The 14,943-nt window shown below is 40.3% G+C and overlaps 1 protein-coding gene across 10 annotated transcripts in view; it reads left to right on the top strand.

Annotated features, from left to right (window-relative positions):
* Positions 1-14,943, top strand: part of cacna1ea (calcium voltage-gated channel subunit alpha1 Ea) — a 99,353-nt gene that overhangs the window by 6,342 nt on the left and 78,068 nt on the right. For all 10 annotated transcript variants that reach the window (XR_016115573.1, XM_089001031.1, XM_089001033.1 and 7 more), the window contains exon 2: positions 1,861-2,361. Coding sequence is in view for 9 of the 10 variants with exons in the window: in XM_089001031.1 (XP_088857157.1) it covers positions 1,865-2,361 (497 nt within the window). In the remaining variant the exon portion in view is untranslated. The remainder of the gene's footprint in view (positions 1-1,860; positions 2,362-14,943) is intronic.

Genomic DNA, 14,943 nt, shown 5'->3' with positions numbered 1-14,943 from the left:
TGTGCCCTAAGTTTGAAAATGTAATTTCCAAAATGGCTTCACAAGATCATTTTTTTTTGCCTCTTTTGCCCCAAGATAGACAGACACATTGAGTCAAAGACCTGCAGGACATTGTTGTGTGTCTTACGTTTTTATGTCTATGGAAGAGTATTCATGAAAAAAGTATTTTGAATCAAATAAAATCCACCACAAACCAGGCGGCTTTACATATAGCATTATTGCACTTTGCTTTCCAGAGCAGCAACATTGTTTCTGTCTCCCATTACAGAGCAAGAAAATGAAAGTGTATGAAGTAATGGACTTCATCAGTCAGAAAGTGCAGGGGCAGATTGTGTGGCTGAAATGGTCAAACATGAGTTTCGCGGATTGATTTATGATACTATTGATTTAAAGGCTAGGGAAGCCATTCCCAACAGAAGGGGCTGTCATGACAGCTTTAAAGGTGTCGCAATCACTGTAGATTCTTAGTTGGTACGTGTTACCATGGCGACAGGCGAATGTGGTTCAACCTGCCTGATTCAGATCAGCAGATGCTGGTTGCTGAACTTAACACCAGGTTAGACATCTGCCAGCCACAACCGTGCGACAGGCAACCACACTCTTAATGGCCCCTTCATTCATTATTATTACAAATATTATTCATTTCATATTTGCAAAGTATTTTGTTATTCACCAGAGCCTTTATGTTTCAATTAGATTTCTTTTCTCCGTATTCACAGGCTTTTTCTGACTAAACTCTGGTGTTTATTTGTCTGACTGGATTTATCATGCCTAATCGTAGAACCAATATATCCAATCTCAATGAAAAATCTAAATCCCCGACTTGTCAGCTCAAATGCTGACTTGGTCTGAAGTACTAGAGCAAAACTGCAATGATGATATATCATCACCTCAGAGCACTTCATGCCAATTTGATACAAAGGAATAGGAAAAAAAATGGTACCTTATTGACCTCCGATTGGTTTGTCTTTTAAAAAAAACTCGTTTCCCAGAGGAAATACACAAACGGAAATTGAAATCATAAAACCTTAACGCAATAGGATTTTATCTTTTGTCTTCACTGACAAAAAGAAGTCTTGAGGTTTTCAGTATTGGTCAAAAACATATTGCATGCTGCTCTTCATGCATCTTTTTAGCATTCTCACTTGTCAAGGTGAAAAATATTTTTTCAGTAGTCACTGAAAAAGCCACAAAGGAACAGAAAAAAACCTGCACCCCTAACATTGAGAGGAAATGATGATTTGGAGGTGACAATAGATTCTTAATGCTGTGAATGAGGATTCACTTATTACTCTACTGCATAAGGTTCAATGTAGGTACAGTTATCTTGTATTTCTCTTATTATTATTAATTTTTGAAAGTGGTCACTGGAAAAATCCACAGATTGTTAATGATGTTAATGATGATTCACTTATTACTCTACTGTATAAGGTTCAATTTAACTACATTTTTCTTGTCTTTCTCTTATTATTATTAATTTTTGAAACACCATGTACAGTACATGGTCAAAGCTAACAGTTCATTTGAACAGATCTTGCATGAAAGCCCCAAAAATAAAGAGTACAAAATACATCTGCGTGAAGCTAATTTCCCAATTTATCACTTCCATACTGTGCGGTATTTGTGCCATTATGTCATGTACTTTCTATACTGTATGAACAAGGATTGTATTATTCTGGTTTCACTGGCACACAGTTCAATATTGATACTAAATATTTTACAGTTTATATGAGTTTCTATTTCACACAGTATAACTAACACGGAAAGGAGGAAATGGTATTGGAATGACTTTGCAGTTATAGTATATCTCAATAATGTATTTCCTCATTTACATTTCCTCTTTTCTCCTCTTTCATGCAGGAGGATGACAGGAGATCATAATACGTTGGGCCTACCCAGACCTCCAGGGGGTCCGCATTGCCCAGGGGATGCTTTGGGTCTTGCTCTCCAGCCCGTATGTGGGAAGAGCACCCCAAGACACCACATTCTCCACCCATCCCAGGCGGACAGCGAAAGCTGGCGGAAGCATCAGCTGGGGACGGCTGGCGGTTCGAGCCTGTGTTCTGGCTCCACTTCTCTCCTAGAGCCCTACAGCCTGTCAAGCAGCCGCGACACCCTCTACCTCTCCCACGTGCCGGGCCACAATACGTCTCCCCACCGAAACAGAGCTGGCCTGACGCTAGATGTGACCTCGTCTTTTGATGTTGGAGGTAGCTCGCTGGTGATTGATGGAGATTTGCCCGTTAGCCCCAATGTGATCAAGAGACGTCGAGGGGGCATCATCGAGCAGAAGGACATTGTGAAGGCCCACCAGGCCCATAAGATCCACAGCACTCCACAGGCACGTCGTAAGGAATGGGAGTAAGTAACATACCCATCAAATATGTGCACCTTCTTGCTATTAAACTATCTAACGGCAGATTATAACCTTTCTGGTGTGTTTCACAAATTCATGGTTCCACATTATTTTTATTTTTTTGTGTAATGTATGTACTCATATGTGATCTTACCATAAATGTTATCATAGCAGGACTAGCACTTATGCATGTGTTTTATCTACTTCTATATAGTGGGTCATTTTGTGGAATTATTTGGCTTAGTGGAAATCAAATGTTATCATTTCATGTCACAAGGACAGAGCACCAAAATTCATTTTACAGTTTGAACCCATCCAATGGCGAAAACCAAAATTCAAATCCTCCTGTCTAATAACGGTGTAAAATACCTTTCACAGTTTGTATTTAGCCACAGGTGGGTCGACTCAAGAGCTTGTTTACCAGGAGGTGGGGTAGAGTGTGAGATCTTGAAAAATCACCTGAGCACAATGGTGTCAAACTCATTTTTTTTGCCACGGGCCACATTGTGGTTACGGTTTCCTCTCGTGGGCCGTTATGAATTTGGAGAAGCCATTAGAATGTTTGATCCCCTCCACATATTGCATATAGAACGCACAACAAATTCATGAATAGGTAGTTTTCAAATTTGAAGCAAAAAATAATGACTGTTATTATAGTTTACATGGGACAATTTGAAACTTCGGTTCAGACTTTAGCAAACATCATGGAATTTCACAAGGTCGATTGGCGCGTCGGATAAAATGATGTGGCGGGCCAGATTTCACTTCCGGGCCTTGATTTTGACACCTTTACCCGAGCACGACTGAAACGGTTTTCTCCGGTTTCATTCTAATTCCAAAAAGTTCCATGGCAGACTGATTGAACATTTGGAATTGTCCATGGGTGTGAGTGTCCGGTCGTCCCCTGCTTACTGCCTGAAGACACCTGAAATGGGCTCCAGCACACCCTGGTGAGGATAAAATGGATCGGAAATTAGATGAATGGATGGATATTGCTTGTTCATATCATCTTCATGATTCGCCGCAAATCAGTGATTGAAAGTTTTGCTTGGTGGTCAGCAAGCCATTTCTGATTCATTCAAAGCTAAATGGCAAAACAAGGTTGTGTCTGTATTGGAATTATGCTGCACTAGACTTCAGATCCCTTTTTAACAGGCAACCATCTGGAAAATGGATTGATGTTTTAAAATAAACAGTTAAGGAAGTCATTGAGATGTTAAAGTCAATACTGGAGAAGAGAGGGACCCATGAATAAACATTTTATATTCTCCTTATACTGCATTTGGTTTATCAATCTTTGACTGGTGTTGTAAAGCTAGTTATAAACATTTGTCTCAGTGGCTAAGGACTGAGAAGAGCACACAACTCAGCCTTGGTTGAATAATTGCCACAAGTACCAAATGTAACACTTGATAGTTTGTTTTTTTTATGCATCACTGACGAATTTCAGAAATAAAGAGGTTCAAATCAGCAGCAAAATAAATGCATATAATTGCATTTTTGGGGAATACAGGTGTTAATGGAGGCAACATACGGCGGCCAAGCAGATTTCAAGGTGAGCTATACCTGATAGTGATGACACATGACAAAATCTGAAATTGGAGCAGGGGTTTGAATGTTACAGGTTATTGAATTTTAATTGGGCCGTGGCCGCCTTTTTTGAACCGTTATAGCTTTGGAACTACTGGTCCTGTTTCCACATATTATTCAGATTTTTTTGGGATTGTTTTGGTATGTAATGGCACTCATACCTCCCTGTCAGTTAGTTCAATAACTGTCTACAATACTGTGTACAAGTATTTTTTGGACATTTGCAGGTCACAGTTAACTCCAGTGAAACCCTGCACACACACTAACCCACTGATTTTTCCTTTTTGGGAGGTGGCATGAGGGAACCTATATTCCATCATCACTTAAAAACTCACCCGTTTGCTGTCTTGCTGCCCAGGTCAAAACAATAGAAGTGTTACTTTGGCAACATCTTTTTCCATATTATGACATAGAAGATGAGGCGAAGAAATAAAAAAAAAAAAACAATTAAAAAAAAAAGAAAAAAAAATGCCTTTTGCCATCAGGTGGCATCTATAGGCAATGACATTGTAGTCTGTAAACCTTTCAAGGGAAGGATCAATTACTCATGTATATTTGCTATTTGCAGCAGGTTTTGGTCCTACTCTTCATGTAGAGTTGGAGTTCACCCTACATGTTTTAATTACGGTTGTTTATCTTTGACAGAAGCTATAGCCAGGAAGTAGGTAACGTACAATTTCGCGGAAGGCAGTTTTACTAAATCACTAAGCTAGTTAAATTCTTCAATGATTGCAAAGAAGTTAATTATTTTAAGGGAAAGGTATTTTTATTCATTCTAAATTGCACCATGGAAGAATAAGCAGAGGAAATGCTATTGTATCCATTGCCTTTTTTTAACATGTTTTTGTTGGTGATTTTAGGTTCACAGGTGGTGTGGCCATCAGGAATTTTGATGTTATCTTGAACGGCTGGTTAATTTGTGGTCTTTTTCTGAATACATTAAAAATAATATCAATAAGGTTGAGGTTAGCATGTTGGCTTGGCCCTTGGGGAGCATTGCAGTTTCTCATGTGACGTCTTTGTAAAATGAATTGCCCAGCCCTGTCATCGACGGACCCACCCACATGCACCTAAACTCCCTGACAATTCTCCAATTATTGACTGTGTGTTTTGTGTGGCTTTGCACATTGCCCTGGACTTGTAGATATTTAATATCTTTACCAAATGGTTAGCTCGGATTGGTCTGAGGAGTCTTTGTGGCTCCCTTGATACCAGTAAAGTATAGTTTCTCTCTTCATTGCCAGTTTGTAATCATCTGATGTTACAGGGAAACAGATGATTACCATCTGGGTGTCATTCCAGCAACTGTGGCATGCGCGCTTATCCGAACCATTTCTGTTATACTGTTTTTTTTTCTTTTCAGCCGAACATTTTTTAGTCGACCAATGTTCTATTTTCAATCAATACCTTCTTTGTCGGTACGATGAGTGTATGCTTAATTGGATGTGTTGTACATTCACATGTTGCAGGTATAGCATGTGAATATCAGTCAAATCTCAAACTGCATAGCAAGCGTCGATGCCGCCGCATTGCTTCTCCAGCCAAAGCTGAGGCTTTACCTCTGGTGGCCCTGCCCCCCATGGTGCCCAACCTGCCTTCCTCGCCCCAGGCTCAGGATGCCACAGTTGACGTCTATAGTTTACACACACAGCATCAGGAATGTTTAATGGAACATGTTGATGCAAAATGAATGAAGATGGGGATTCATGATTCCTAAGCATCAACTTCCACATTGGCATTCCAAGATGAACGTAACTTTATTTGTAATTCCGTATTTGTAAAGGGGTTGTGATTTTTTTGGGCCAAGGATGCCTGAAGAAGGGTAATATGTTTCATAATCCTAATGCTAAAAACATACCCAACTCATATGTATAACTAAATGACTTACATTTTTAATTTGACAACCGTATTTCTTCTTTTTTTTGTTGCAAAGAAAAGTTGGAATGTGATGGAAAAATTTGTTATTCAAGAACATGTTGTCAAGATAATGCAGTTGTATTTTTCCAAGGTATTATAATTATATCAATTGTAATATTAAAGTCAAAGAATTTGACCCAAAAATATTAATGAATTTTAAAATATCTGTTTATATTCATAATATTTTGCCATTTATTTGTTGAATGTAGGATTGTATTCGAAGGAAGTAAGCTTTTTGTTCTGGGGGGCGGGGCAATACAATTCCTGGATTACTGCACCTTTTGATCTTGAATAAAAATGATGTTTATGCATGATCCCTACATCACAATTTTATTGGATTCTTTCACTGTTCAACTACGGCACCCGTGTCAAGGTCAAGGCCCGGGGGCCAAATCTGGCCCGACACATTATTTTATTCGGCCCACGAAAGCGAATCAAACTTGTGAAATTCCATGATATTTGTTAAAGTCCAAACCAAAATTTCACACAATAACAGTACAGTAAAGTCTCGTTATATCGATATCGGTTATATCCATAGTACTGCTTATTACGCTGCTATTTCTATAAACGCAAGGAGAAAATTTACATGCCGCAGGATCGGATATATCGATAGTCCGGTTATATCGATATTTTTTTCGACTCCCGAGAATATCGATATAACGAGACTTTACTGTAATTATTTTTTTACTTCTAATTTGAAAACTAGTTATTCATGAATTTGTCGTGTGCTCTATACGTAATATGTGGAGGGAATTAAACATTCTAATGGATTCCCTAAATTTATAACGCCCCCGAGAGGAAACTGTAACTACAATGTGGCCCGCAGCAAAAACTGACTTTGACACCCTTGAACTAAAGGAATCAACTTTTCTCATTTCTAAACATGTTGGAATAGCAATAGTTGGTACACAGTTGGAATAGCAAAGTAGGGACGGATGGTGTTGTGCCTCTTGACAGAAAGCTGATGAGAACTGAAAGAAAACACACATCCAAGAAAATGTATTTTGGTTTGCATTAAATATAAATCATCGTCTGTCCATCAAAGCTGCATTTCTACTGATTTAATATTTGAGGCAATGCGACATATGGATGATTGGGGCAATTGTGAGGTGTGTACAAATGTTTGGTCATGGAGCAGGTAACGGTCTTCTAGACTGCCTGATAGAATTAAAATGATACATTTATGTCAGATGGATGCCACTGCAGCTGATAGGAGAAAGACCCACGTGCGTCACAATGTGTTACAACTGTGAACATCCACCTCTTGGGTCTATTGAGGGACAAAGCCACGTTCTTTCTCACGACGACTTGGATGAGAACTATTGCACCTGAGCAAAAATGGGCATCTGTTTTCCTTAAAATCAAACAAAACAAAACAAAAAACTATCAAACTATTTTATTTAGCCACTTTGCTGATCAAACTTGTTGAAGAAATGACGTTGTATTTGAAACAATGTGAAGAAATGAAACACGAAAACAGTGACATGACAACCAAACCAACCAAATCTTCCCTCCCCAATGGAGTGAGTCCGAAGTAATTCCTCAAACAACCTAAAATACAGTGGAAGTAAATTTAAATCTCCAAATGACAACAGATTGTAATTTGTAGCTTGTAGTTGGTGATCGAAGCTACCTTGCATGAGTAACATTGGAATGGTAATGACATCCATCCATCCATCCATCCATCCATCCATCCATCCATCATCTGCCGCTTATTCGGTATCGTGTCGCGGGGTCTGCAGCTTCAACAGGGAAGCCCAGACTTCCCTCTCCCCAGTCACTTCTTCGAGCTCTTCCTGGCAGTTCCTGCGGCATTCCCTAGCCAGCTGAGTGAAATAGTCTCTCGAGTGTGTCATGCGTCGTCCCCGGGGTCTTTGTCCAGTGGGGCATGCCACCTCACCAGGGAAGTGTCCAGGAGGCATCCTAATCAGATGCCCGAGCCACATCGTCTGGCTCCTCTTGATGTGGAGAAGCGGCTCGACTCTGAGCCCCTCCCGGATGAACGAACCTCTCACCTTATCTCAAAGGGAGAAATCTCATTTCGGCCGCTTGTATCCGGGATCTTGTTCTTTCGCTCACGACTCATAGCTTGTGACCATGTGCTGATTCTCATCCCATACGCTTTACATTCGGCTGCGCTCCAGTGAGAGTTGGAAACCCCCGTTTGAAGGCAACAACAGTACCACATCATCTGCAAAAAGCAGAGATGCTATCCTGGGGCCACCAAAACGGAGCCCTTGTTACTCATGCAATGCTTCGGCTACACCTAGAAATTTTGTCCATAAAGGTTATGTACAGATGGACAGAATCGGTGACAAAGGGCAGCCGTGACGGAGCCCAACCCTCACTGGAAACGATTCTGACTTACTGCTGGCAATGCGAACCAAACTCTGACATCATTTCATTGCACCATATAATAACAGTACTTAATGTAGCCCATTTAATGTCTGTGATTAGAATGGCATCTGGTTCACTGGACACTAGCTAGAAACAGCTGGGAACAAAAACAACCGGTTAGACTCCGTTTGGACTGGAGTTGTTCACTGTGGCTTTGTCGCGTTTTCTTGTCCTTTTTCCTTTTTTTCTATAAGTAACAGACATAGTAGCTTTTCTTTCCACTTGACTGTCTCCAACTTGACCTCCCCTCCATCACCACACAAGGCAGCGTTGCTCAGCTGATGTTGTGCAACGAACTTTTGAATCCACATATGGGATACTTCATAGTTAGAGCTATGGATCTTGCCTTCTCTCTAACTTGCTATCCGGTTCACGGAAGGTTTTTAGTATGATAATAGGTCAAGGATTACAGGAAATGTCGATCCACAAGCAATTTACTCTTAGCAGCGTGTTGGAATGCAGGACGTACAATACATGTAAATGATTGGGGTAAAAAAAATTGTCACTATTCCAGTGAAATTTACACCAGTTGAGTCACTTTCATGGCACCGTTTTGGATCCAATGAGATTAAAAAGTGGCACAGTTAGTTATTTTGTAATATCGAGTGGGACCGAGTTTGACCTACTGCTGGCTACCTTCCAGGCACTTCCATTGTTATGAATGAATCCTGACTGCAATATTGGAGTGAAAATTTCAATGCATAGGTTCTAATTCCGGATGAGGGAATTTACATTTGACAGAAGTCTGTACGTGTTAATCAGAATCAGAATCAGCAATCCTTTAAAAGTCCCACAATGGGAAAATTTGCAATTTAGATGAGCAAAATTGAAAGGGTAGTGGGTCGGGGGCCAAAAGATAAAACAAAGTATTCTATGCACAAAAGAAAACTGATAAGACTGAAATGTACAACTGCACATAAAACACTCGCTGTATGTATATGTCCATTTTATGTCCTTCAACCATGACTGTGGATGGTGTGATAAACTTTAACTGCGAGCCAAGTTGTGACAAGATAATACCACAAATATGAAATATTTACATAAGAATGATTAATTAACATTATTGTCGCCGCTCAATTGAATCAACACTTTAAAGCATTTACAGCGATGGCCACTCTAAATGCATTGAGTAGAGCATCCAAATGCCTGAGTGTAATGCAAATGTGTGGAAATGGCAGAACTACCCTTGACAAAATTTTCCCATAGGTGTCCAGAGAGCATAGCACTTGGTTGTTGCCTCTGTTATTTTTCTGTGTTTTCCACGGAAGCCATAATTGGTTCGCCACACAAGCAACAACCCTGCCGTTTTATTCCTCACACTAAAAATCACATTAGTGTTGATCTTTTGGCAACCCCTATAATATCAACATTGCTCGTACGTGTCCACACTGAAAACACACTGACAGTTGTCAAATCAACTATTTGTGAAATAGTTCAGCAGTGATATCTTTAGGAATGCTACAGCAGTTATAATTGAAAGGTGAAGACACAAGCGCATTATAATAGCTGTTGCCAATATATTGTACAGCACTGTAGATGTGTGTGGTGGCTTTTCATGCTTTCAGTCATGCTTTCAGGCTGTGGGTGCTTTGCTGTAACGATTTCACAGACTTAGTGTGTGTGATCTTCGTGTCTTCTTATCACAATGTGATTGGAACACTCAGGCTATGCTGCTGGTCATCCATAAAGCATCCACCAGTCACTGTTTCCAGCTCAAGCTTGGAATTTTTTTCACCTCCCGTCCCTGCAGGCCGAACCACAAGCCTCATTATCCATCCAGTAACATTGAGAAAGAAGCAATTTCAGAGATGTTTTAAAGTTTTCTTAATGGCTGGTTCAATTAATATACAATTTCTGCTTGACATTATTTCTTCAGTCATGTCAGTCAGTCTTTTCTCCAAATGATTGGAAGGGTTGCATTGTGAATTCACTCCACAAACCGGCTGATCCTTGATAACACGACATCCTTTCATCACTTTGCTGCTGTGAAATGTAAATTTCTCCACTGCGAGATGAATAAAGGCAAATCCAATCCAATCCATCAACCATATCTTCCATGTTTTTGGTTTCTTTTGCAATAGGACATTGTTTTCCAAGTTATTAAGAATGTTTTTGTCTTGAACACTCAAAGCCACAGTAAATAAAATGTTTTGATCATGTCTGCTTCGACAATATTTAGTTTTTTAAGCAACTCCATCAATATTTCTTTTTGAAATAGTTGATGCAGGTCACTTTTACCAAATGACGCAAAAATCCAGTATTCTAAATAGTCTTATTAGTGACTTTTGAATGGTTTTTAATATGATGGATCAAAGTGCAACCAGTTGCGGTTTTATTGTGGGTTTGAGGGTGTGTATACTTTTTCAAGCATTATCTCAGTGGTTAACACATTCACTGCCATTCCCAAATTTATTTTGGAATTGAAAAGCATGATGAGGAGCGCAATCCCTGAATTTGTTCACCTTGTGGTTTTTCATGCGGGGTGGGGGGGGGGGGGGGGGGGGGGGGGGGGGGGCTAATGCGCTGGTCAGACCTCTGGCAACATTTTTCCCTTCCACGAGGGGGCAGCATTTGCCTTTTGTGCAGCCTCCCCCACTTGCACCTCATATTACTCCAGACCCATATAATTTAGGAATTAATTCTTTTTCTGGTGAAAGAAGAGAGTATAAGGTTTCTTACGCTGCATTGAATGTTCATGTAGTCCTAAAATTCAATATTCTGTGGGTGCTGCAATTTGAGTGAAAATGGCAAAAACCTTGGCGCTGGCAGCGATCATTTTCAAAAACTAAGTTCAAGCCATTAACCATTTGATTGGATTAGCCGTTATTAATCTCACAGTGGTGACATTTACAGTTCACAGCAGCAAAGGTATGAAAGGAGGAGTAAAGGAAAGGAAGAAGTTAAAAAAAATACAGGAGCTGCTGTAAAGCCAGCCACTCCCCCGGCACCTTATTCTTCAATGTGACTCACAAGTGTATGTAATGGCTATGGCCAAAGCAGTGTTCTGGACAAAGTGTGTTACTGCACCACCTTTTTGGCTTCAGCCTCTGTGTCTGTGTTTTTCTGCCCCACAGGTATTAGCTTCTGCAGGGGCACTCAGGTATGTGCAGTCTGTTGATCCACAATCCCAACAGATATTCAGCAGGGGCAAAGCAGCGCTTGAAACAAAGTTGTTCAATTGCTGATTTACATTTGAAAGCCGAAGGCGTGTGTGTGTGTGTTTGAGGGGGGGGGGGGGGGGGTGTTGCGCATGTATAATAAATTACTTCAGAGTCTTAATTGCGCAGCAAGGCATGTCAACCACCACAGCAACAGATTCTCATTCTTCACAATTTGATTGTTTTTACATACCCAATGCCAAATTCTTTTTTCGAATGCCTTACTTTTATTTATTCCTTCATTTGTTTTTTTGAGACTGACTGAGAAAGATTCTGTCACAGTTGAATGATCCTCCACTCTCGTCTTCCTGTTAAGTGTCACGCAAACACACCGTGTGGTGTAAATGTCAGACCTGTTTGACACGAGTGAAATATTAATGATGACACGCTGAAAAGTCATTTTCAATGCAACAAAATGACATCAATTATATTATGTCCATGATGGTGGTTTCATTGAGATGTGGCTGTGTGCTTATTTTCTCAGTCGCTCGTTAATTTACCAGCAGTATGAAGGTTTTTTTTTATTGTTCATGACGGCACAACAGCGTTGTGCTTTTCCTGGTTGTTTTTCTTAAAAAAACAAAATACACTGAAAAAATCTTTGTGCACTCTAATAGTTATTCAAATTGCAACAATTCATCACAAAATGGCTTTGTTTGTGACCGTCATAGACAGAATCAGTGAAATCACAGAAGCTTGTCTAAATTTTCAGTTACGTGTTGCCCCGGGGTCCGAAATGAAGTGTAGGTTTCCACTCTGTTCCAGACAAGACAATTTCTATCACGTGTCTGGTTTTCATAATGTGGCAGATATGACTGGAACAGTGGATCTTGTGCAGGAAATAAATGGAAGCTTGACAGATACTCTCTGGATTGCAACACTGACTTTGTAGATAAAGAAGCACTATGCTAATTTTTTCTTACTATAGTAAAAGCTTATTTTTAACTTTTAACAGTTTTTTTTTCAGAGTGGCCATCATGTTCTGAGGTAAATATTGATACATTTAGTGCTACCATGCTGTGAGTATATTACGGTACACAGATAACATCAGGATTAAATATTCATCAGGGGACAATATGAATAAATTGTACTTGTTGCTTTAACTTTTTAGTTAAAAGAGAAACTGTCAATGCATGTGGTGATTTAATCGGGCAATAGTGAAATCAATACTATTGACCCAATTTGTTTTTGTCTCTTGTCATTCAGGCACATTAGAAAAAAAAGTTACAGATTACTCAAGGGAATTTTTTTCACTAAATGCCTATTTTACTCAAGTGCACTCCAAACCAGACAAACTACATATTTTTTAACACATTTTGCAAACCTTTGTTTTTAATATTTAGCATGTCACCACTGAGATTTTCGGGATCTTGACATCCGTCAAGAGTCAGTCGTAGAAAGACAGCTATAACACTCAGGTCACTTTTAAAATAAAACATGATAGGCCTCCAATAATTAAAATAAATAAAGAAGCACCCCCCCCCCCAAAAAAAAATAAATACATCTCTGATTGGTTTAAGAAAAAAATGTCATGTATCAGAAGTACAAGTGATATCGGCCTTCCTGTGTGTGGGGATGTGTTTGAAAGTCCTCCTTGTGTTTACATTTTGGTTTTTCTGTGCATTAGTTGTCAATGAACATTATGCAAGATTAAGGGAACAGGGAGGACGTCAGAGTGCCCAGAGAAACCCTGTGGAACATTCAAACATCAAACGGGAAAGACATGAAACCTCTGACCATGGACAAGTGAGAGAAAATCATAATCATAATCTAAACCCAATACAGTCAATAAGTACTTCGACCATTCCCCCATGGTCTTTGTTTACTTGTATTTAGATCAGAGCACCAACATTACGAGTAGTCTTTTATTTTATCTCACCAAGGGGGTATTCATTCCTTTTAATATCCATCTTTTTTCGAATATCAGCCCTAAATAAATAGGTAGCATGCATCTGGGTGCCGTGCCCTGCTTTCGGGACAACACCTACATCTTCCCAAGGAGTGCTTTTGTGAAATATGGTTGTGGCTTGTTGCGTTGAAAAATGTACTGCAGCGGCATTCGTCCTGACCTGCATTGCACATTCAGATAAACTACAAGTCTAAACAAGCACAGTTGGATAACAACTTGCATGGATTGCTGTTAATTAGATGTTTAATTATGAAACTGAATGGATCGTCTCATCACTACAAGAGACCCTTATTAGTGCACCTACCCTACCATCAAAGGAAGACGCGAAGTACAAACCTCATAAATGACCAGAAACTCATCACCAAAAAAATGGGCAGGTCACTTTAAATGTTTACTCAACCAGCCTTCCCCAACAGACCCTTTAGTTCTGGAGGAGCTCCCTGATCGCCCCACCATCCAAGACGTTGACCTTCCACCAACCTTTGGAGAGGTTAAGAGTGCTTTAAAATCTCTGAAAAGCAACAAGGAGGCTACCTTTGTACCCGTGCCCTCTTCCTCTTCATCAAAGTCAAAGTCAAAGTCAGCTTTATTGTCAAATATGCTAATATGCATGACATACAGCACAGATGAAATTACTGTCCTCTCAGCAATATCAGCAATATGTGGAAGCATGAAACTGTGCCTCAGCAGTGGAAAGATCCAAATATTGTCACCATCTACAAAGGCAAGGGGGATAAATCCCTCTGTGGTAACTGCCGTAGCATCTAACTTCTGGCAGTTGCTGGTAAAGTCCTGGCTAAAATGATGCTACATAGATTGATAAACTGCATCACGGAAGATCTGCTGCCAGAATCCCAGTGTGGTTTCAGGAAGAGCAGGAGCACCATAGACATGGTCTTCACAGCTTGGCAGCTTCAGGAGAAGTGTAGGGAACAGCACCAGAACCTCTTTGTTGCTTTCATTGATCTGTCAAAGGCCTTTGACACGGTCAACAGGGAGCTTCTCTGGAATATTCTCCTGAAGTTTGGATGCCCACAGAAATTTGTCAACATCCTGAGCCAATTTCACAATGGGATGACATCATGTGTGACTATCGGTGGCCATGAATCACAACCCTTCAAAGTGCAGACTGGTGTACGCCAGGGATCTGTCCTCGCACCAGTCCTGTTCAACATCTTCCTCCTGTGTGTGACACTGTTGCTCCATGAGAGGATAGAGAAGAACAGTGGGGTTACCATAGATTTCCGGCTTGATGGAAATCTATTCAACATCAGGAGGCTCCAGGCAGTCACGAAAGTAAGATCAGAGCAAGTCATCGAACTCCAATATGCAGATGACTGTGCAGTTGAGGCCCACACACCAGAAATACTACAAGCTAGTCTCTCGGCTGCTGCAGATGCCTATGGTAGACTGGGCCTCTCTGTCCATGTGGAAAAGACTGAGGTAATTTGTCAGTGGGCATGCATTCCTCCAGTTCATCCACCAACCCTCACCATCTCCAATAATCCACTAGCAATATTGGACTCTTTCAAATACCTGGGCAGCTTTCTCTCTGACGACTGCAGCATCGACAGAGAGATTCAAAACTGGATCAAACAGGCATCAGCATCTTTTGG

This window comes from Hippocampus bargibanti, linkage group LG07 (assembly GCF_051943395.1).
Source record: "Hippocampus bargibanti isolate YZ-2025 linkage group LG07, ASM5194339v1, whole genome shotgun sequence".
Classification (NCBI taxonomy): Eukaryota; Metazoa; Chordata; class Actinopteri; order Syngnathiformes; family Syngnathidae; genus Hippocampus; species Hippocampus bargibanti.
This window is presented reverse-complemented; position numbering and strand designations above follow the sequence as displayed.